This window comes from Balaenoptera acutorostrata, chromosome 10 (genome assembly GCF_949987535.1).
Source record: "Balaenoptera acutorostrata chromosome 10, mBalAcu1.1, whole genome shotgun sequence".
Classification (NCBI taxonomy): domain Eukaryota; kingdom Metazoa; phylum Chordata; class Mammalia; order Artiodactyla; family Balaenopteridae; genus Balaenoptera; species Balaenoptera acutorostrata.
In genome coordinates this window covers 99,250,001-99,274,131 of record NC_080073.1, presented here as the reverse complement: position 1 = coordinate 99,274,131, position 24,131 = coordinate 99,250,001, and the positions used below count along the sequence as shown (strand labels likewise).

Sequence of the window (24,131 nt, the reverse complement as noted above, 5' to 3'; positions counted from 1 at the left end):
TCTTCTAGTATCTCTAGGGCATGTACGCCTTTAGTCACCTGCTACGTTGATACACTGCAAGGCGGTGCTGCCGGCTCACCTCTTGGCTCAGAGTTCTCTGCAGACTAGTGGGGCAGTCAGTCCTCTTTGCACAAGAGCCTGGGCAACACATCGCGGGAGGGCACTCACCCCTATGAGGTGCATCGGGGAGTGGTCAGGTACAGACAAGGCACCTCAATAACAAAGCTCTGGACATGAGGAGTAATGTTGAGTAAAGAGGCTGTTACTAGGGGTTCTTCATGGCTCAGTTCCCTGTGGGACCCAGGCAGAGAGAATGCAGTGATGAAAAAGGTACGGCATGTACTTAAATCTACATACAGTACTGGGGTTGCAAGAGAGGAACGCTTTGTGACCTCTCCCAAAGGAACAGAAAAGAAGAGACAGAAAACAACACTTGGTTATGGGCGTATGGCAAGGGCAGACGAAGTGCAGGGACCTGTGAGGAGTTGGGGGAAGAACTGGTGAGACATGAGTGTGTATACACAAAGTACTGTGAGCTACTGCTCAGAGATGTATCTCGCGAGCGCAGAACAGTCCCTGGTTAACAAAGATATGACATAAGTATATCGGATTTGTTAAGTCACGAAAATAGATTTTAAACACTTTAAAAATAAATTCACGAAGCTTAATTTGTGAATTAATTTGTTGGTTACACAGAAATTCACCAAGTTTCAGGAAACTGAAATTTGACTAAAATACAAATTTTTAATAATGAATATAATTATATTAGTTACCCTGCTGCCAGTCATTTTGCAAGTTATGGCCTTCTCTCCAAGAATATGGACATAAAATCCAAACACGTTATTTCTTTTATAATATTCTGGTCTCATTAAAAGATACTAAATAACTTGCCTTAATTTCAAGTGAATAAAATGAAATCTGCTCTACAGAAAAAAAAGAGGCAATTTCACAATTAGAAAATAAAGTCATTCGGTGGTTCAATACTGGGTATGCAAGGAGCCAAAAAAGCTGCTACGGTTGCTTCGCAAGATATTTGTAGTGATTATTACCACTTCTATTTCCCCGTGAAGTTGTGAGTGAATACCAAACTCCTTGGAGATTTAACCCAAGGCCAGATAGTTGTATTCAGGACACCTTGGAACTGTACCAGCTTCTGAATTTGGGGACATGGGGAAGAATAAAGCTCTTTCACAATTAACAGCAGCAGTGAAAGGAGATTTTGTTTGTATGTGCTCTGGTTATCAAGTACTGACCAGAGGGGAAGCAGGTTGGCTGTTCTGCATGTACAAGTGCCATCCTTTCGAATGTGAAAACAAAGGAAAGCTTTTAATGGTTTTCTTGGAAAAGACATGGGCCGGATTTTATTTCTAATTTTTAAGCAATAATCATACCTATCTATTCTACCTATTTATATATCTATATTCTAATCTATTTCTACATGTTCTAAAAATATCTACAGTATTTCAGGATATTCATGGTAATGTCAAAAGATGTGTTCTTTTACTGCTAATACTAAGAGACAATCTGAGTCACATGGATAGACTGTATTATATTTTTCCTTCTTTCAAGCTATGGAACCAGCCAATACTGGGAGTTACTGAGCCATCCAGACTCTTTCCCTGCTGAATGAAATCCTTATCACATCCTTTTTTGTTTGAAGTATATTATCGTGACAGTTAGTTGCTCCACACTTCACGGTATAAAGCCTTTTCTAAGAGGTAAAGGAAAATCTTACCTTTTCCTTAACATTTTAATCCAGATGTCCAATCAAACTGAGCACCATTAGCAGGCTCTAAGAGGAAAACAAGTCATAGAAAAGGCAAAATGCTGGGGCTTCCCTGGTGGCGCAGTGGTTGAGAGTCCGCCTGCCAATGCAGGGGACACGGGTTCGAGCCCTGGTCTGGGAAGATTCCCACATGCTGCGGAGCGGCTAGGCCCGTGAGCCACAATTACTGAGCCTGCGCGTCTGGAGCCTGTGCTCCGCAACAAGAGAGGCCGCGGTAATGAGAGGCCCGCATACCGCGATGAAGAGTGGCCCCCACTTGCCGCAACTAGAGAAAGCCCTCGCACGGAAACGAAGACCCAACACAGCCATAAATAAATAAATAAATAAATAAGTCAATAAACAAAAAAACCCAAAAACAAACAAAAAAAAAGATAAAAAGAAAAGGCAAAACGCAGCCTGAGCTCCGTGTGAAAAAAAAAAAAAAAGGCCTTTTTTATGACCACCTGACAGCTATGATGGTTAGAGAGTTTTACAAATAATTTTAGATATCTCATGTTATTTTGAGCACCTTCTGGGGTCTCACCTCAATTAAATAATCAATCAACATTCAGTCATCAGCCCAACACGGTCTCCCAAAACACTGGGCTGATGATAAAGACAGACAACTCTATGGGGTGGGGGGTGTGGAAAAAAGAGAGCAGTGACAACTATTATCTATTTGACAGATGATATAAGGCAGAAGACAAAATGATTTGTTACAATTATACACCATGCGTGGCAAAGCCCTTTGCTTTTGCCAAGATACTATGTCAAAATAAAGAAAATTATGTAAATCTAGGTCTCTGACCCCCCATTTTTTTGAAAATTAGCATTGCATCACACATCTTCTCACCTGGTTCTTCCTGAGCTACTGTTTTGAATCCTGCTAGACGAGCACTTTTATGAAATATTACTATCCTTAATCTTACTGATGAATCATTTCTATTCGACAGAAAATAGAGAGCATTATGTAGCGTGTTTTCTCAATTTTCTAAATAACAGATACTTCAAGCCCTCCCCCGAGGTCCCCACCCTCCATCTCCGCTCCCAACCAGACAGCCATCCCATTCTTTGCCTATGTAAGAATTTTGAAGCTACTGCTGGAGATAAACATAAAACATATTTACTTTATTATATAACTAAATTAATATATTTTTAGCTTCATATATGGTGCCAATGTCTGAAGTATGTCGGTCCAGTGGGTAATTTGGGAATGAACTGGACAAATGGGACTGAAATCAGAGAAAGTGAAATTTGCAGCCTTTCATATTAACACTGAATAGTTTCTGTTTGGTAAGTTGGGTTACTTCACTCATTTTCATTCAACAATTTTTTAGTTTAACTTCATGCAAGCAAGGTCTTTTGAATGCTTATCTGCAGTGTAACTTTTAATAGGGTAGAAGAAATGTTTTAAAGTGAATAAATGCCTATTTGACACAACTATAAATGTATCATAAAAATGAAAATGAGTCAAAGAAGCACAACCATTTTAATATGAATAATGAGAATGTTACCAAATTTTCTTTTAAAAGTGTGTGCGTCAATCTATTCCTTTGTCTATTAGAAACTAGTTGACTTCTACAAAATAAAGAAATACACACAAAGCACACTAATTGTTATCTTCATGATCTTATGATTTTAAAAATATTTTCTTGGCAGAAGTCTTCACCTAGTTTTTGCCTTTCAGCACTCAAAGGTTATTTGATTTTTCTTTTTAAATACAGCTTTTTAGGCTTGTATCATTATAGAGAATGTTAACTACTACAGCTAATGCAGCTATAGAAGGCTTACAGTGTTTTTCCCTCCCAGTCTCTAAAAGAGAAAAGATAAATTCAGTAACACTAATGGGTAGTACCTCTGGGCAGTGGAAGGGGTGAGTTAGAAACATTCCGGAGTTTTATTTAGGATGGTATTTGATGCAACGCTGTTTTCAGGAAGATTATGTGAGCACTTGCACTTCACTAGTGATCTCACTTGATAAGTAGTTCTAGTTGTTTCTCAAGTTGTAGCCCAAGTTAGTCTCTAGAGACCGTTAGGTCTGATCGTGTGAAAATGTGTGTTGGATTTAGATAAATTAGAAAAGTTAAAGAAGGAGATGTTAGACTATGAGTTTTGTTTGTTTTTTTAAAAAAGAAAGTCTGGCCAACTAACTTGTGTACTTTTAAAAAGCCCAAGGACTGAAAATGTAGCCAGTAGCAAGCAGGCAGGGCAAAAAGGTCGGATAATGCCCGCTCGGCTGGGCTGCCAAGTTTCAGCTGGGCAGCACGTGGTAGGAAATCTTTTGTGATCCTTCTCGGCTGTGACTGGAGGGACCAGCCAACTCTTCTGCATTAATCCTGGACTTGGGTTAAGTGTTATATTACAGATCTCCGGGACAGCCACCAAGAAGCTGATTTTTAAAAAAATATTTATTTATATTTATTTATTTATTTATTTATTTTGGCTGTGCCGGCTCTTAGTTGTGGCATGCATGTGGGATCTAGTCCCCTGACCAGGGATCGAACCCCAGCCCCCTGCACTGGGAGCGTGGAGTTGTACCCACTGGACCACCAGGGAAGTCCAAGAAGCTGATTCTTAAATAGCGAACCTCCTTGGTTTCACCAGACAAACTAGAAACTGCGGGGAAATGGAAGCCGTTTATTTTCTTCATGTCCACTGTCTCATCGCTCTAGAACACAAGTCCACCAAGACAATATCATGAAGTAGCAGCTGGTAACAATCGAAGGGAAAGCCTTACAACACACACACACACACACACACACACACACACACACTCATTCGCCACTTTCTCTCTTCCCTTTGAAGGACTCAAGTGAGGAGTAGCCTGGTTTTCACCTAATTGTTCATTCTATTTTGCTATTCCTTCAATCTCTAGAATTTCCTAATAGAGGAGTCACCTAAATATGTTCACAGGGAAAGCTATTTAACTCCATGACAGCAACGGTTATTTTAGCTTAGGATAAAATCTTTTAGAATAAAATATATTCATGTTAAACCCATATGGGTAACTTGCATGCACTTGGCAGGATGCCAGAATGTAGGATGAACTCAATGTTACATATGAATTAATTAAAGGTCCTATTTAACAAAAATAGGCTTTCCCAAATCCATCGAATCTCTTAAAGGAGATGCCCATACATTTACTCACATAGTAAAGATTATTGTTTCACTATAAAGTCAGTAATTGTCATAATGAGGCAGAAAACACTGGAATATGAATTAAGACACCCAGGTTCTTGCTTTGACTCTGGCACCAACAAGTACTGTGGCCTTGAACCTCATTTACATAATACAGGGAAAAAAATCCCTTCTTATGATGACTGAATTAACTGCTGTTGAGTATCATTCACCTAGAAACAAAGATTTTATAAGACAAGGAGTCATGGAACATGGACAAGCCTAAAATGTCCAATTACATTTTAGAATCAGTAAAGTAAGTATACCTTTGCAGTTAAGTCCAATGTGATCACTGGATTAAGGATACGAAATTTTGTCTTTGGCTACACTCAACCCAGAAATAACAGGACTTACTGCCAGTTTATAAACTGTAGCCTGATTTCTTCATATGAACTTTAACTATATGGAATATTAGTATTATTATCTCTAACAGAGTAACTATCTGACTCTACAGAGAACCATCTTTCCTTATACAGGGATGCAATATCTTCAGGTTAAATAATATTTGAAAATATTTGAAAAGTTTTGATGTAAGTACTTCTCCATTTCTTTTTCTTTTCTTTTTTCATCTTTTAATTCCTATGGGGTTCATCAATTCTTTTATCAGTTAACATTCTCATTGACAAAGACCAATTTATATTAACTATAGTTATATATAACATATCACGGGAGTACATGGGAAAATCAGAACACAAGACTTCATCAGCTAAATAGAGTTCAACTCAGTTTGCTGTTATGGAGACAAACAAGATAAATACATTGAAGCATAAACAAAATATTACGCTCAGAATAACAGCATTCCAGAAGAAAACGGAAAGCTGAAGATACAATAAAGGTCTCTAATTTACAATATGTATAATTATATAATTTATTAAAATCAACACAATTCATGTACAAAATATTAACATGGCAGCCATTAAGTTTGTTACGCACTTCAAATACTGAAATGTTAAAACAGTAAAACTACACTAGGCAACTTCTGCATCAAGGGATCTAATCTAGCTCACTAGTTCAGGCTGAACATTCACTCGCCGAAGTATTTCTTTAGGCATGCAAAAAACAGGGCTAACAGGTTTAATCTGTTCTTCTCCCAAAAGTGAAAGTCCAGCAATTCCAAATAGAGTATGAAAAGGATCTACCATATCTCCTGGCCTGTCCGCAAATCCTCCCGTTTCTTCATCTTGACATGCTAAAATGAAACTGCGCAGTTTCTCTCTGTCAATCCAATGAAGCCTTCCAATTATCTTTAGGGAAGCCAACACCCACCAAAAATAGCATACATCTGGTAACTTCTCTGGCCTTCCATTGAGTCCACCTGATGGAAGCTGTCATTCACAAAGCCACCAACCAAGTAAATCAGAATTTACTCGATGCAACTGACTAGTAATAGCCAGGAATCCTGTGCAACAACAGATCTGCCCAGCATGGGATTCAGAACCTGGCCTGCAACCAAATCCACCATCAAAGTTCATACATGATAAAACAAATTCGATTGCCTTTTCCACATTAATAGCATCCAGCTTCCCCAATAAAGCCAAAGTTGCCACCGCACAAAGAGAATCTTGTATCGATTTCTCCCCAAATATCTCCAGCAAAAGAACCATCTTCTTTCTGTAGACTCTGAACATATTCCACAACTTTATTTACATCAATAACATTAATACTATCATAGTAAGAATATGGACAGCACTAAGAGTGTACAAAAGATGAGGATCATGTCCAATACTAGCACTTATTCCACCACACTCGTGTTGACAAGACTTAATAAATGTCAGAATTTCTTCTCTATTCATGCGATGTAGCTGTCCCATGAGATCCATTACAGTCAGACCCCAATAGATGCCACTCATTCTCAAATATTCAGACATACAGTATTCGTAATCATCTTTCTTTGAGCCATAGGATGCTATATAATCTGCATGCTTCTCCACTAATAGGGTGTCGGGTGCACCTGACTTGATAATAACATCCTTCTGCAGTGTGCCCATGTCTGAGAGCGAAAAGAGCTACTTCTCCATTTCTTAAGTTTACCCTTCTATGTTTTATGAAAAATAACTTTAAAAACGTATTATAGTAAAGATTAACACGTTTCTTTATAAGGATTCCTTTCCTACCACACAGCACTATAAAGGCCTAAGAATTAGCTTTGCATGGTCCAGACTTTGTTATGAACAGAAACAAAGAAAGGAAACACACAGAATGATTTTTTAAACCTCAGATGAATCAAGGAGCAGTTTATTGGCTCTCATAATATCAGAGAATCATAGACATCTAATTCAACTTCCCACCCAAAGCTGGAAATAATTGCTTTCCATAATAATTCTGATAGAAATCCACACACCTTACTGGAAAAACTCTAGAGAAAGACTTCTCACTATTTGCAAGGTAGCACAGTCTATTTTTTAAATGTTTCTCATTTTTAGGAAACCATTCCTTATTTGGGGCTAAAAATCTTTCTCCATTCAAAGGTTACCCATCAATCCTAGCTCTTTCCTCTAAAATCACATACAAGTAGTACCATTTTTCTTTCATATGAGAGCCTTTTATAGAAATTAACATTTAAAAAAATAAGTTTATTTTATTTATTTATTTTTGGCTTCGTTGGGTCTTCATTGCTGCACGTGGGCTTTCTCTAGTTGGGGCGAGCTGGGGCTTTTCATTGCGGTGGCTTCTCTTGTTGTGGAGCAGGGGCTTAAGGCACGCGGGCTCAGTAGTTGTGGCACACGGGCTCAGTAGTTGTGGCCCTCAGGCTCTAGAGCGCAGGCTCAGTAGTTGTGGCACACGGGCTTAGTTGCTCTGCAGCATGTGGGATCTTCCCGGACCAGGGATGGAACCGGTGTCCCCTGCATTGGCAGGTAGATTCTTAACCACTCTGCCACCAGGGAAGTCCCGAGAGCCCTTTAGATATTTGACATTTCACACCAAGCCTTCACTTTTCCTAAACAGCCTCAGTAAATTCACCTTCTCCCACTCTCGTCTCCCACCCCGACTTTGTCATCTGACCTTTCCTGCTTCCCTTCCTTCCTCCTTCCACAAGTGTTAACTGAATATACCATTACACACATGTCCACATATGTGACATGCACTCTAGACCCTCACCTTCTTCAGCATTCTCTTCTGCGTTTATTCCAGTTAGTCAATATATATATTTTTTAAAACAGAGCCTTCAGATGTGAACAATGTCAGAATGTGGTAGAACTTATTACCTCTCTTACTGTGAAAGTCATATTTCCATTGATACAACCGATTCCTTCTGCCTGTGCCTAGTTTAGAAGTGTCTCCAATACCATTCCTCCAAATGGGCCTAATTTGGACTTTTGTTGCGGGGAATCTACAGACACACAGATTTCTCTTCTCTTCTATCAACCAAATGATGGCTTACAGAGCTTCTTTATGGCAATGTATAAGTTGCTTTGTTGATAGCATGCCTTTTTCTCTTTGGGGATTTGGTTCTGCTTTAAATGTGGATGTGGCACTTTAACTCCATAGTAGGTTAAAAGAGGCCCTTGTCCTAGAACACTGTTTGCCTCCCTGGTTGTGGCTGCCCGGATAAATATAAAGTTAAATCAAGCAGTAGCTTATCTGACTCTTCAGTGTGGCCACTTTTCATAAAGAGATTTTATTCCTGGCTAGAAGCAGGTAGGGGCAAACAGGCTGACCTGTGACTGGATGGCGTCAGTCCAGAGTAACTATTTCCACCAGCAGAGAATGCCTGCAAGTTGTAATACTGGTTGTAGGCTCTCTTTTCCTTTCTTTTTTACTTACTGATTGGCTCATAAAGAAAAGCATTACAGGGACTTCCCTGGTGGCGCAGTGGTTGAGAATCCGCCTGCCAATGCAGGCGACACGGGTTCGAGCCCTGATCTGGGAAGATCCCACATGCCGTGGAGCAACTAGGACCGTGAGCCACAACTACTGAGCCTGTGCTCTAGAGCCCGTGAGCCACAACTACTGAGCCTGCGCGTCTGGAGCCTGTGCTCCACAACAAGAGAGGCCGCGATAGTGAGAGGCCCGAGCACCGCGATGAAGAATGGCCCCCGCTTGCCGCAACTAGAGAAAGCCCTCGCACAGAAACGAAGACCCAACACAGCCAAAAATAAATAAATAAATAAATAAAATTTAAAAAAAGAAAAGCATTACACTCTCCTTCATTAGTTACCTACAGCTGTCATCAAGCATGCTTTTAATGTTTTTTTTTTCATTTTAAAACAATATGTCAAGGAATTCCTAATTTCAGAATTACCCCCAATGTCACTTATTTCTTCATTATAGAAATTACAGGTGATAATAATAGCAATAATAAATGAAAATAGAATGTGTTTATTAGGTATCAGCCATTGTATTTATAGGGCATATTACATACTATTATCTTAATTCTCTCAGCTAGTCTATAAAATAGGTTTTTTCACCTCCCTTGACAGATCAGGAAAGTGAGGCTTAGAGAAGTACAGCAACTTGCCTAACTAGAGCTAGTGAGCCATGACCCACCACTGTTTAGAGGAATGCTGTGTCTTCTTGCCACTCACTCACGTGGCGATTGTTCGTAGCCAATCCTGGGTCTGGTGTGCGCGGAGTTAGGGTTACAAGAGGTAGCATGGCAGTCAGGGTGGTTTCTTGCAAAGAAGGGGCATCTTACAAGGGTTCTAGTCTTGGTTCTGACACTAAGTAGGCTGCATAACCTTGGGCAAAATATTGTCCGAGGATCGTCTTCGTTATTTATAAAATGAGAAAAGTCATTCTAACTTCACAGTGAAGCTCAGATGATTTCATGTTTGTAAAAGCATCTGTGATGGGCCTGCACACTATGTAGATGCTTAATAGACATTCGTTCATTGTCCTGCACTTTCAGATCTCGACTGAGCTACACACTGTCACATCCTTCTAACTCCTACTGCCATCACCCTTGGATAATCTAGAGGGAGTGACATCACATAGGAGAAATGTACCTTCTTTAATTAGGGCTTGTCTCAAAAGTGATATCTTTAAAAAAATTTTTAATATCTTTTTTAAAAGTTACAAGAGGAAATGCAGTAGTGTAAAAAGGAGAGTAACAAAACTCCAGTTTGAGTTTTAACACTGGAAAAGGACCCGAGGGATATTCAAGATAAATACTCTCAAAGACAACACTGGGTAAGTCAGCTGTTAGAGAAGGGAAAGTGAAAGGATGCTATGTCGGTGGTTCAAAGCCCTCCACAACTGCCTTCCTATTAGGACACACAAGTACAGTGTATAATTTGAGTAAAAATGCTCTCTTTACGCTTCTTTCCCCAGCCTGTCTCAGTTTCCCTATCTGCAAAAAGGAAGTGACAGTACCAACTCCCAGGTTTGCTGTGAGGATGAGGAAATACAGGAAAGGTTCCTATAACAGTACCTAGAACTCTTACTATCAAGAACTCAATAAATGTGATCAGTTGCTATTGTTGTCTGGTATTTGGCTATTCCTCTCTTTCGCACATGGGAAGATATACTTATTCCTTTAATTAACATTGAGAATGACAAACATGCCCTTCTACAATTTGTCCTTTAGTTCTCTAAAAGTGCATGGCTGCTGAGCCTGACCTTGAATGGTCTTTCAGAGTTGGTTCAGTCAGCCAAGAAGGACGGACTAGGGTCTAAGAAAACAACAGACCATCCTCCTGCCTTGTGGCTAATCTGTCCCACATGTGCGATTCATACCAGATCTCTAACACAGATCCCAAATCCAAATCCACTTTTAACCTAGGAAAAAATATAAAAGCATAAAAATGTAAAGAATAGTAAAATAGGGCTTCCCTGGTGGCGCAGTGGTTGAGAATCTGCCTGCTAATGCAGGGGACACGGGTTCGAGCCCTGGTCTGGGAAGATCCCACATGCCACGGAGCAGCTGGGCCCGTGAGCCACAACTACTGAGCCTGCGCGTCTGGAGCCTGTGCCCCGCAACGGGAGGGGCCGCGATAGTGAAAGGCCCGCGCACCGCGATGAAGAGCGGTCCCCGCACCGCGATGAAGAGTGGCCCCCACTTGCCGTAACCAGAGAAAGCCCTCGCACGAACCGAAGACCCAACACAGCCAAAAATAAATAAATAAAAAAAAAAAAAAAAAAGAATAGTAAAATAAATATATCACATGTTAAAACTGTATCATTTGTTTCAAATCTTTTAAAATTAATTAATTTGATAAATATTTACTGAATATACCTAGCAGGTGCTGGGAACTGAGAACTAAAATATAATTGCTAAAGCTGTCCTTCCATTGTGTACCTCTCTAATCCTGTGTCCCTGTTCCTTCCTCAGATATAAATACTGCAATAAATTTGAGGTCAAGCCTTCTTGTCAATGTTTTCATACATTTATATACAAATATTCAAACAAAAATGTAACAATACGACTTTAAGGATGTATATAAATTATATCATACTTGATTTCGGCAGCTTGATCTATTCATGTTGATACATGAAGATCTAGTTCATTCACTGTAACTGCTGTATAGTCTCCCGTCATATGAATATTCTAGTGTTATTTATCCATTTCTTTACTAATGGATATTTTAGGTTGTTTCCAGTTTTCTGCTTTTACAAACAATGATGCTTTATACAAATCTCCTTGTGTTAATAACAGAATTTCTCTGGGAATAAATCTGGTTGTGGAATTGCTGTGTTGTTTATTAACATTTATAATTTTAGTAAAAACTACCATATCGCTCTAAGAAAAGTTATAGGACTTGCTACTGTCAGCATTTTAAGTTTTTGCCAAGTTCATGGATGTAGCATGGTTTTAATTTGCATTTCTTTATTACTACTGCAGTTGTGCATGTCTCTCAATGTTTATTGACTGTGGTTTCCTCTGCAGTGAGCTGCCATTTAATAACCCTCATCCATGTTTCTAATGGGTTGTTTGTCTGTTTATTGACTTATAAAAGTCATTTGTATGTATAACAATCTATATTGTTATATAGATGGCAAATATCTTCTAGTCTGTTGCTTGTTTTTTTTTTTTTATAAATTTATTTATTTATTTTTAGCTGTGTTGGGTCTTCGTTTCTGTGCGAGGGCTTTCTCTAGTTGCGGCGAGTGGGGACCACTCTTCATTGCTGTGCGCGGGCCTCTCACTATCGTGGCCTCTCTTGTTGCGGAGCACAGGCTCCAGACGCACAGGCTCAGTAGTTGTGGCTCACGGGCCTAGTTGCTCCGCGGCACGTGGGATCCTCCCAGACCAGGGCTCGAACCCGTGTCCCCTGCATTGGCAGGCAGACTCTCAACCACTGCGCCACCAGGGAAGCCCTGTTGCTTGTTTTTTTAATCTCTGGCTATGGTGTCTTCTGTCATCTTAATATTTAACATTTTGATATGGTCAAACCTGTCACTTTTTATGGTTCGTGTTTTCTCAGTCCTGCTGAAATTAACATGGGTATCAGGAAAGTCAATTACTAGAATGAAACAAGCGGTGGGGTAGAAGATATGAGACACAGGTATAACGTGGGTTTGAATCCCCAATCCACCATTTACTAGCTACAGGACCCGGAACAATCTGAGTCTCCGTTTCTTCGTAATTTACACGTCTGTCCATTTATCCAACAAGTAGTCTTTGGGTGCCTACTACACGCTGGTACCATTCGAGTGTGGAAATTGCAGCGGTGAGCAAGACGTACGAAGTTCTTGCCCTTACAGACCTTATACTGCAGTAGGGGAGATAGATAATGAACTAAGTAATTAACTAAAAAACATACAACTGAGATGCTGTGAAAGTGTTCTATAAATTGAAAAGCGTTATGCAAACATATGGTATTATAATCATTACCATGAGGGACATTGTGGAAAGTTCTTCTAAAGTTGCTCACAAATTGAAGGTGTAATTATCCTATTTTGGGCAGAAAATGAACTGATAGGGAATCAAGCCATACAAGACAAAATAACTCTACCAGGGAGGAAAGGGTTTGATGCTGGAGGGCATCATGGACTTTGACCAGAAACCCGGGGACTTCGTTCCATTTGGTTCAAAGCCCTCCTCCACCCTTGCCTGGACCAGTCCTCTCAGCAACGGCTTCACGCCAGCCAGGCGGGTCTATTCACTGCCCGCAACACGTCCAACGAGTCTTCCACTTTTCCCACCTAATCTTTGCCTCTTCTAACACTGTCTTCTCCTAGGCCATGAAAAGTAAGCCCCATATTGTCCACCTATTTCGGTTTTACACATAATGCTTAAATTTCTAATCAATTTCCACTACTTCCAAACTGACAGGGAAAAAGCAGGAAAAGCAGCAGTATACATATATATTCTCTTTCCTCATTATTTCCAATACAACGTACAAATCCAAAAATCTGCTGTATTTAGGGTTTTAGTACCTGAAGTAATGACGATCCAGTGGCAAAGGCAGAGCCTGGAAGATCTGTTTTCTTGTACATTTTTAGGGGTTAAGGCATTAGATTAAGCACAATTAAGAAGCTCAAGACATAGGCAATTTGATGTGGGCGGTTGGGCAAACAGCTAAAGTTTAATCTGATTACGTGGAGCTCTTAGGATTTTCTAAAGTTGTGATTCAAATCCATGAAACAGTTTTCAAAATACACTGTTTTGTGACTGCATCTACAGGTGAGAACTTTTCAACAAGAAAAACTGTTCTGAAACGAGCACACAGTTTAGCTTTTCATTTTTCATTAATTAACAGAACTCACGCAGCCTAAAGAAAAGGACCCCAAAATCAGTAAACTAAGTTTTTATCACTTTTTCATTCTCTCCAGAAAAAGCCCTGAATGTTAAAACTAAAATCTCAGGAATATGAAAAACCTTTTAATGTAAATATATGTAGATTAATCAAGTTAGATTTTTAAAGATCTCTATTCCAGGCATAGAGAAAAAAGTTAGGTTTGTAAAGATAGTATGATTAAGTTTCTATGGGTAATAGCCACCAGTTTTGAGTATCTACTCTCAGCTAGCTTGTATATCATGAGGGGCTTTATATATTATTTTATTTGACCCAATCTTCAACATGTGTTATTATACATATTTTATAGATGAGATAAATTGAACCCAGGAATGTGTGGCGAAAGAGGTAAGTTTTCAAAAGTTGACAACATGAAAATAAGAGAATTAAGATATTAGTTCAGCCCCTTTTTAACCTCCTTATCCAGGCTCTCCCAGCCCCAGCTATTATGGAAACCAGATTAAATCTTCCTAAATAATGCTTTCATCATTTGACTCTCCATTTCAAAACCTGGTTTACAAAATCTAGAAGAAACTTCCCAGCCTCAGATTCAAGACTCTTCAAAATCTGACTTGATCTGTCCCATAATCTCATTTGTCCCTAACCTTCAAACTCAACTCTTTATTGAGCACCTATTCTGTGCTAGCCTCTGCAGACGTGGCCTTGTCCATAAGCTGCTCATAGCTTTTTCTCAAATATATGTTCTTGCTTTCCAGTTCCTTACCAACTTATTTCCCCTAAATGGAATGTTCTGCTCGATTCTACCTTTCTCCTTTTTCCTACATATCAAAATCCAACCTATTCAAGATCCAGCATTGATCCTAACTCCTTCATGATCACACACTAAACATTTTTGCTAGAAAGCGGTCACTCATTCCTTTGAGCCCCTAGAGCACTAGATTCCAAATTTGTGTGCACCCGACTCCTGGCGTACAGATTCCAAAGCCCCACTCAGATTCTGAGTCAGTACATGTGGCTTCACTGAGTCTGGGAAGGTACATTTAAATACACGTCTGATTCCTAAGTTCATGCTCCTTCTACCCACCCTCGCTCTCAGACAACTGGTTTGATGTTTTCTCCTCTCACGGAATTGCCTCGTCCTCTGAGTACTCTGGTGTCACAGACTCAATCTCGATCTCAGCTTTATCAATCCTGACAATTTTGCCTCTTCAGTTACCAGTCACCTCCTGGTCCTGACCACCTTCTTGGCCTGATAAAGAGGCAAAAGCTACCCATGCTGCAGGGTTTAGATTTTTTTTTTTTAAGTAATAACACAACTAGTCACCTTATTATACTAAATCTTCTTAATGGATAAAATGTTACATAGGCATAAAGCACATTTACTGGCCTGAGTGACTTGAAACCTCAGCTACTGACTTGTTCATTATGCTCACACTAGAGGACACAAGATTCTCCCCCCTACACCGCTGACTTCTTGAAGCAGGAACTGTCTTTTCTATCTAGGTTGACAGTACTGCCTGCTACTGATCACGTGGCTGAATGAATGAACCGATGGGTGTAACCTAATCAAAAGCTTACTAAGGCAACGTACTCCCATGTCCCCTTGGTATAGATTTTTAAAGAACGCGGTACTCAACGTAGAGAACGTTTCTCTTTGCTTCAAAAGAAGAATTAATGTAAACTATCAATTCCGAAGTTTACACCAAGGATGTAAAACTATTACAGACACTTGTTCTATCTTATATAAAGCAAACACCGACAAGGTTAGTGTTCTTTAGGATCTTGTGGCCCAACTCATGAGCACTCCCTCTCAGGCAGCACTTCACCTGCTGTGATCGGCTACAGGCCTGCCTGTGGCTGGTTGCCCTGGGATCCAGTGTCCATCTCAGACAAATCAGGGGTCAGGGAGGGAGGTCACATGGTATGAAACATGGCTGACCAAGGCCTGACTCTCCTGCCAGGGCTGGGGACAAGGCAGTCTCTTCTGGAAGATTCTGTGCACAGGTGTGGTCTGATGTGTTGTTATGGGTCCCTGGCTCAACTGTAACTCCTGGCACTGCTGCTGTTCCGGATTCTGAGGTTTCCATCCCCCCGTCACCTCTACTCTGAGGAGTGGTTGTGAGACTGAATGTGATCACTGATACCAAAGTGCTCTGAAAATCATAAGCACCTCACAAATGCACGATGTTATTACCACGTTTTATAATATACTACTATGAGTGACAGGGAGAGGAATAGGAACCCAGATTCCAAAGGAAATAGCTCATTTTTCCCAAGAAAAGGAAATGATTGAAGTTCTACCAACAAGCAGTTGTGTGAACTCAGATTAGTTGGCCACTTCTCAGCTGTGTGACCTTGGACAAGCCCCTGCCTCAGTTTTCTTATTTCTAAAATGGGACCATTCATGACTGCGCTTCCTTCCCTCAGGTGGGGGGCAGGGGCCTGCCCTCCCTTCCCCGCCCCAGTGCACCCTCCTTTCTTCATCTCAGTCCCTTCGTGGGTTGAGGACAGATTTGAACTAGGTAATCTTTACCATCCCCCTTCCGGCTCCTAAATTGATTCTAACCAACCCTCCTCTCCGGGTCCACCCTCCAACCACCACTCTGGTCCTTGGAAACCTTTCCTCTAAAAACCCCACGACACAGAGAAAAACATCATGCACCCTGTTTTATAAGTTATGCATTTGTGAAAAGTTGCATTCATGTCACGCTTTTGTAATTCTATATTCCCCTCCTCAAAAAAAAAGATTAATGTTCTTTTCAGAAATCTGTTACAACAGGGATGTTTCCACTTACTTTTTAAATTGTAAAAAGAAAAAGATTTATGTTATAGTAAACCTAATTTACAAAAAAAAAGAAAAAAAACACAGCAGCATTTTAGTAGTACCGGCAGGACCTTTAAGGGGTCAGTGTAATAACCACATTATTGTTGAGTGAAGAAACACGGCTTACACAACAGTGAAGCTAGTGTGCTTTGAGTGTGTAACAGACTTCAGGTAGTAAATCCCAAAACAACTTGTGACACGTGCCTTTTCTTTTTAGGAATCTGAATAGATAAGAGGCCAAAGGAAAGGTAATACCTTCCTTAAAAATACAAAGAACTAACAACTCTCCAGCCTATGGAGAAAAGGGACATGAAACAGCCTCCAAGGGCATTTCTGACAACCGAATATTTTTCTGACAACCCAAAACACCCTTCCTCTTAGGCATAACTTCACCACTGACATTAAAACAGTCATGAAATCTGCATTTCCAAAAATCAAGGAAGCTGCTTGCTCCAAGAGAATGAGTCTTCCCTGTAAGAATTTAAGGAAAGCCTCTGGAATGGGAGCAGAGAAGGTCAAAGAATAGCCATCCTTTCTTCCCACTGGGCCCTGGAGAACTCTGCAGAAACCTCCCAGAGGCCAAGAAGAAAGCCAGCTGATCAGGTCTGATCCCTCAGGAAACTGAAAATGGCATAATTGATTTTTGCATTATGGATACCTTCCGATTTCTTCTTTAAAGGCTTGAGTTAATTTTTAATCCAACTGTCCAGTGTAATGGTCAATAAACTTTTTGACCCTTCCAAAAAAAAAAAATTTAAGCATCTCCCAAGTTGCCATAGTAGCTGTTAAACTCAAAGATTCTAGTAAACCAAATTCTACCTAGCCTTACAGAAAAATCAATACTTTAAATTTTTTAAGTATTGGAAATAAACCCAAATGATGAACTCTCATTATGAAACAAAAATTTATGTGCAAAGCTAAAGCTTGTCTCTCTGATCAATGTCTTAATACTGCAGTCATTCTACTCAAAAACAGACTAACTTTACTTCCTTTGTAAATTACTTAATTGTCTACTATATGGGTGTTCCCCTACTCATTATACTGGTAAGTAGAAAGTTTGATATGTACATATGTTGTTCATATCACCGCCATTTAAAATAACACTTTCCTGGGACTTCCCTGGTGGTGCAGTTGTTAGGGTTAGGGTTAATAAGACTCCGCACTCCCAATGCACGGTGCCCGGGTTCCATTCCTGGTCAGGGAACTAGATCTCACATGCATGCTGCAACTAAGAGTTTGCATGCCACGACTAAGGAGCTCTCGTGCTGCAACTAAGACCCGGCGCAACCAAATAAATATTTTTTTTAAAAAAATAACACTTTATGCTCCATTTTCCATGTATATGAAACAGATCTTTAGGTTTTATATATATTAATACTTTTAAATGTATCTGTGTGTATATATATACCTCTATCCCTATTCTTATAATTCATGAGAAAGAAATTACATGGGGAAATCATTCTGGTTTTTCCATTCTCATCTATAGTAATGAGAAAGTGCTCTTCTTTCATATTTGTATGAGAAGAGTACATTTGCACTGGTTCTAGGATAAGGCCATATGGATTAGCAGAAGAGGTGATATTTTTGGAGTCAGAAGGTTTATGCCTGGTTTTGTTACCTCTAGTATGTGACTTTGGGTAAAATCATTTATCTTCTTTGAAACTCAATTTTCTCACCTGTGAACTGGTATAGTGATACAGGACTTGTCTCTCCCAAGTCTTTTGTGAGGCTTCAAGAGATAATGTGTGTAAAAATGCATTAAAAAACATTTTATTGATTAATATAAACTACTACTATCCTTGTATTGAAGTGATAACTCAAAGCCAAAAAAGGCAATATATGTAAAGTAAAAATAATTATTCAGTAAGTTCATGAATCATAGCTTTGTTTATATTACTATTAAAATAAATATTCATTTTTAATTTCAGTAAGAACTTAATGCTATAATTATAGATTTCATTATGTAAAAACAATATAACCTGGCCCAGTCTACAAATTATGAAATGCAAATAGAAATGCATACACATTTCTACAAATAGAAATGCATACACATTTTGATTTCACTAAGAACTTACGAAACCATACGTTTCATTACTTAGAAATAATGACCTAACCTGGCCCCTTCCACAAATATAACGATTGTGCAGTGTAAATATAGTTGTAGGAATGCACACACATTATCATTTACTAAGAGGTTACTTGGGCGTATGTGCATTGGTGAAACATCTATATTACTGAAACACGCCTAAACTGAATTGTGATAAATGACTTTAAATGCATTAAGAGAGATTGTTCTTTGAAGGGATTGTGCTGTGGATATGTCTGCAAGCAAATGTTCATTTCCCAATTCATCCTTGGCATGTGGGAAACGGGACGTGAAGGGAAAGGAGCACTGCCCTGGGAACCAGCAGAAATGGCCTTCATTCTATCCACAATCATTTAGCATTTACTGTACGTCAGGGGTTAGTCTCGGTGCCTGAGATACATCACTGAGCAACGCAAACAGAAATCTGCCCTTGTGAAGCTTGCATTGAGGGAGGAAGGACAACAAATCACACAACGTAATAAGTAAATTATTAGAAAGTTCTGAGCACTATGTAAGCGAGGAAATTGTAAGCTCACAGCGTTACGAAAAAAAGAGAGCGGGGGGTGTGAACACAACCGGCAGTTTCCAGTTTTAAGTAGAGAGGTTAGGGTAAGTCTAATTAAAAACGCAGCGGGAAGAAGCCACACAGCTCTCAGGAGAAAGACCCAGCCAGAGGGAACAGCCAGTGTAAAGGCCCCAGAATTTGATACTGACAAAACAATCTTGTGAAAAAAAGAGTAACGCATTTTGCTGATGAGTAAACAGTGCCCCAGGGTGACTTGATCAAGGGCACAGAGCTGGTCCACAATAAAGCCAGGACAGAAAGCCAGGTTTCTTGCTCTTGGTCCAGTGCCTTTCTTCTGTTTTGTAGCTTTGCTCTCCAGGCACAGAGGAAAGCACGCTGTTCCTCTGAGGCACTGACTAACGTAGGGTGTCATCACTGTTTAGGAGGTTGCTGGTACTCTCATCAATCAGGTCCGTAGATATTTCTTGAAAGGGAGATAAAGCTCAAAAATAACCTCATCTTCCCTTCCTATGGTTTATTTTTCTCCTCCCTTTACCTGAGCTTCTTTTCTTGGGTGGGTCATCTTAATAGCAGATTATCAGTGAAAGTAAGTGTTATTTCTTTGGACATTTGATAAAGGAAAGGTGTTCAACATGGAAATAAGCGATAAAATAGAAAGCTTTTATGACTTAACATGAAAAAGAGCTGATGAAAGAATGGAGAGAATGTGGAGGCCAGCAACTCGGAGGAGAGAGGCGGGCAGGAGGAAGGGAGAGCACAGGGAGGGGCGAGACCTCCGAACATCAGAGGACCAGAGCCCCCAGCAATAAGCTACTAAGTGAAAATAAAGATGAAATAACAAGCTTCAAGAAAAAAAAACAGACCACAAAAGAGGAAACCTGTAGAAAAGGCAATAATGGAAAAGGGGCTGGAGAGAAAAGATTGAAAGATATTTTCAAGTAAAAATATGAGAATATTAGACAATAAACAATATAAAGAAAAAAAGAGAGTAAGAATCAGATTTCCGACACAGTAGCCTCCAGAGCTGGTGGAATTACTAACAGCAAGAGGGAACAGGGGCGAGTCTGAAAGGTGAGTAGCTTTCTTTCAGTCGTGCTAGGTTTAAGGTGGCAGTGAGGTTGTCACGAGTGGAAAGGGTCTAGCAGATAAGAGGTACATTTGGAAGATGTGTATCATCTAGAGCTGTTTTGTCTCATACAGTAACCTCAAATCAAGTGGCTGTTGAGAAACTGTGGCTAGCCTGAACTGAACATGCCGTAAGCATAACACACACCAGATTTTGAAGATTTCATACAGAAAAAATATATAAAATACCTAATTTTTTAAAACATTTATTATATGTTGAAATAATATTTGCATGAATTGGGTTAAAAATGTTAAAATTAACTTCACCTGTCTCTTTGTCCTTTTTAATGTGACTACTAGAAAATTTTAAACTACATATGTGGCTTGCATTATATTTATCCTGGATAACGCTGATACAGAGCAATACTAGGTATGTTTTAGGATCACATATGGGGAAAACAATTCTGATAAGAATCACAGACATCATTTAGAGGTGTCTCGACTGCAAACAGATATGGGAGATAGAACAACACATGTCATTACAATAGTTAATATTTACTGAACACTCGCAGCACTAAACTAGCCACATTAAGTGCAGTATCTTATTTGTTCCTCAAACCATCTTATGAAATAACAATACTGCTTCCTTTCACAGAAGAAAAAACTGAGGCCTAAAGAAGTTAAGCTGCCCAAGGTCATAGTTAAATGCTGGTGCTGGGATTCAAACACAGGGTTGACTCCACACTTGGAACTCCAAATTGCCACATCAACCCCAGAACAATTTACACTCTGCAATTATTAAATTGTTAAATTTTAAATGGCTACATTTAAACTAGCAATTTATTATAATGGTTCATTGTCAGAGTCAGTGAAACACTAGCGATGTCCTAATTCGATTAAGAAAAAACACAAGTGAGCAAATTTGTAACTTCAGAATTATCACGAACTACTGGTGTTGACATACTTTGGCCATGTTGAGCCTAACTAAGAGCTTCCAGGGCAACTTCTTGCCTTTGGTCACCATCTACTCCTAATACCCAAACCCGACAAGGTGGACGGTACACATCCGACTGCAGAAGCGAGGTGATCCTGGGTGCAACCCTGACCAGCAGAGCCCCGCCTTCTGAAGATAAGTGGATCACATCGTGTATCCAGTTAACAAATTGTCAACACCCTCAGACTATGAAAGCACCTGAACCTCCCCAACTGTGATTGAAATGGTTTGAAGGAATCAATTATGCCTCAACTAAAAAAACATGTCTTGAAGGGAGCTAGATTAAATTGCAGCCTTTTGTTGAAGAACCAAAAAGTAAGCTTACCCAGCTGGGTACGTTAAAAATGGATTTTTGTACTCCTTGATAATGCTTTGCTTTCGAAGAAAAAAAATGGCTTGATATTTTGACTGGAGTCATAACACAGCAAAATCTCCTACAAGTATAAACTTGGTTAAGAATGAGGTGTCTTTCATTTGTGTTTGGTTGGTTGGTTTTAATTTCAAAGACAAACTTACTTTTCTTTCCTTTTTACCTTTAATTTCACTACCTATCTGGACAAGACAGTCATCATAGAACCGCAGAACTTGTACAGTGATGGCTATAATTACATCATTTTCAGAAACTTTCCCAGGTAGATTTTTATTAAGCAGTTTGGCTCAGATTATAAAAGCACACTTCCCCAGGCTTAAAACAAAGGACTGCCATAAATTTACACTCTGGAAGTGGAAAAACGAAAGGGAATTTGAAAGAAAAATAGGTTTTGGAATAAGCCTAGCAGAGACATCGTGAGAGGCTGTTCACGGTGGACCAGGATACTGAGGGGTGTCTCTGAACTGAACCACTACTTTATTTATGGATTATAACCCCTACGTCACACTCTCTGCGTCATTTTTTTTTTTAAAGTGAGAAGACTTGGATTTGGACATTAAAAAAATCTCCTCTGAAGACCCAAAGTTTCTGAAAATGCTTTTCTGAAGGTAGTATTATGACTGTATAGAGCAGCTTATAAGAGCTTGTTTGCCCTTTATTTTGGCTCTTTTAGGTTAATTCCCATGACTCTTCCATCCAGTTAAGGAGATATCCTTGGACTTGTTCCCTCGCTCGTTACAATTCATAATAATTTGGAACAAAGGTGCAGGACCTGAAGGAGACAGCCAGTTAGCCCTAAAAATGCTTTGTCCACCCAGGTGCCAGGGTGTCGAGAGCATGGTCAGCTATACCCTTATCACTGAGGGCCACCAAACTGAGTCCCTCTTCTCCAAGACCATCCCTCCGCTCAACTTCACCTGTGATTCTCATCATTACAACTGTTAACTGGATAGATGACCCTGTAGTGGCACTACTGTTTCTCATTTGTACATTATAACATTAGCATCAGCAGGCTGCTTTACTGGGCTAATTCTTTTAATTTACTGAACACCTGCTATGCGCCAGGCACTGTCGTAGGTACTAGTAACAGAGCCGTGAACAACATGACCAAAAAATCTCTGCCCTACTGAAACTTACATTCTGGTGGGGAACGTGTTCTATAAACTCCATAGACTAAATAGATAGTATGTTAAATAATAGATGCCAAAGGAAAAAAAACAAAGCAGACCAGGGTAATATGAACTGTGGTGGGTAGGATGGGAAAGACCGGAATTTTAGGAAGAGTAGCCAGAGAAGGCTTCCCCCGTAATCAGGGAGATAGCGTGTGCCTGAAACGGCAGAGAAGACAAAATCTAGGGTTGATTGGTGTCGGCTGAAGCGGGGGAAAGGAGATTCGCATATGAACAAGCCCTTAAGTGGAGAGGAGACCATATGGGAAGGAGGAGAGAAGCAAAGATAGACTAGGGACCACTGAGGACAAACGAGACTTCACATTTTGCTTGGACTTAGAGCCTGGCACACACTTTACTTTTTTGCAGTCACACAACCAGGCTCTGCCGCTAACACTCTCGGGCAGTTCCTGGGGCACGGGCACGCGAGGACGCCCCACCCCCTCCTCTCTCCAGGAACAGCTTAACGCCCAGCAGAAAGCGTTATGAATTCGGGGTGGAGTCGGAGCCTGGCAAACTGGGGGAGAGACGAGCTGTCGGAAAGAACACAGCAGCGGTCCCTCCATTCCGGTTCACACGTGCAAACCCGGGGAGATACGGGCCAGCGCACAGACACACCCCAGGGACTGTAGGCACCGCGCGGGCAGAAATTCAACCGTTAGCGCCCCAAAGCCTGAATTTCCCGCGGCGGGGTCGGTCCCGCGCGAGGGGGGCGCCGTTCCCCGCGCCGGGAGCGGGGGGCGGCGGGGGGACGCGCGAGAACGGCCGCCGCGGAAGGAGCGGGCGGTTTGGCGGGCATCCCGGCTCCAGCCGGCCGCGTACATGCAACAGGGGGCTGGACACAGCGGGCGCCTCGAGGGGCCGGTCGGGGCCGCGGACACGGACCAAGCGCCCGAGACCCGCGGCGCCCCCTCCCCCTCCCGCCCAAACGTTCACCGCCCTCTCCCCAGGCCCGCGCGGCCCGGCCCGGCCCGCAGACAGCGACGGGTTCCAGCGGTAGAACCCGCAGCTCCCGCGCCGCCGCTTCCTCGGCCCCTTCCCGCCCGGCGCGTCGGTCGCGGAAAGAAAGAAAGAAAAGAAAGAGGCAGGCGGCGGCGCGCTGCCCCCACTCACCATGATCCGCGGCGCGGCGGCCCCGGCGTCCGGCGATGCGCTGTCCAGGGTAGCCGGCGTCCCTCTGCCCCGCGCTCCCGCCGCGCCCGCTCTTCTTACCCCCACCCACGCCCGGCGCGCGCACGCCCGCCCGCGCCTCCCCGCCCTCTCGGGCTCGCGCCGCTCCCGCTCGGCGCTCCCAGCCGCAGGGCCGTTTCGGGCGCCCGCCGCTCCCCGCGCCCTCCCCTCGCGGGGGCTTCGCCGGCCGCGGCGTGAGCAGGGCGGCGTGGGAGGGGCGGGCAGCCGAGACGGCGGCCCAGGACGGCTTCGCACGCGCCCCCCGGGCGCCCGGGTTCTCCAGCGCCGCTTCGCGCGCCGCCTGCCGGCCGGGCGGCGATTTGCAGGCCCAGCTGGCGCCCGCGGC

The 24,131-nt window shown here is 41.5% G+C and overlaps 1 protein-coding gene and 1 pseudogene across 1 annotated transcript in view; both read right to left on the bottom strand.

Annotated features, from left to right (window-relative positions):
• Positions 1-23,815, bottom strand: part of ELOVL2 (ELOVL fatty acid elongase 2) — a 60,849-nt gene extending 37,034 nt beyond the window's left edge. The window contains exon 1 of the mRNA XM_057554930.1: positions 23,729-23,815. Within this exon, the coding sequence (XP_057410913.1) occupies positions 23,729-23,731 (3 nt within the window). The 5' untranslated portion in view covers positions 23,732-23,815. The remainder of the gene's footprint in view (positions 1-23,728) is intronic.
• Positions 5,916-6,931, bottom strand: LOC103014541 (geranylgeranyl transferase type-2 subunit beta-like; annotated as a pseudogene).
• Positions 23,816-24,131: the final 316 nt, after the last annotated feature.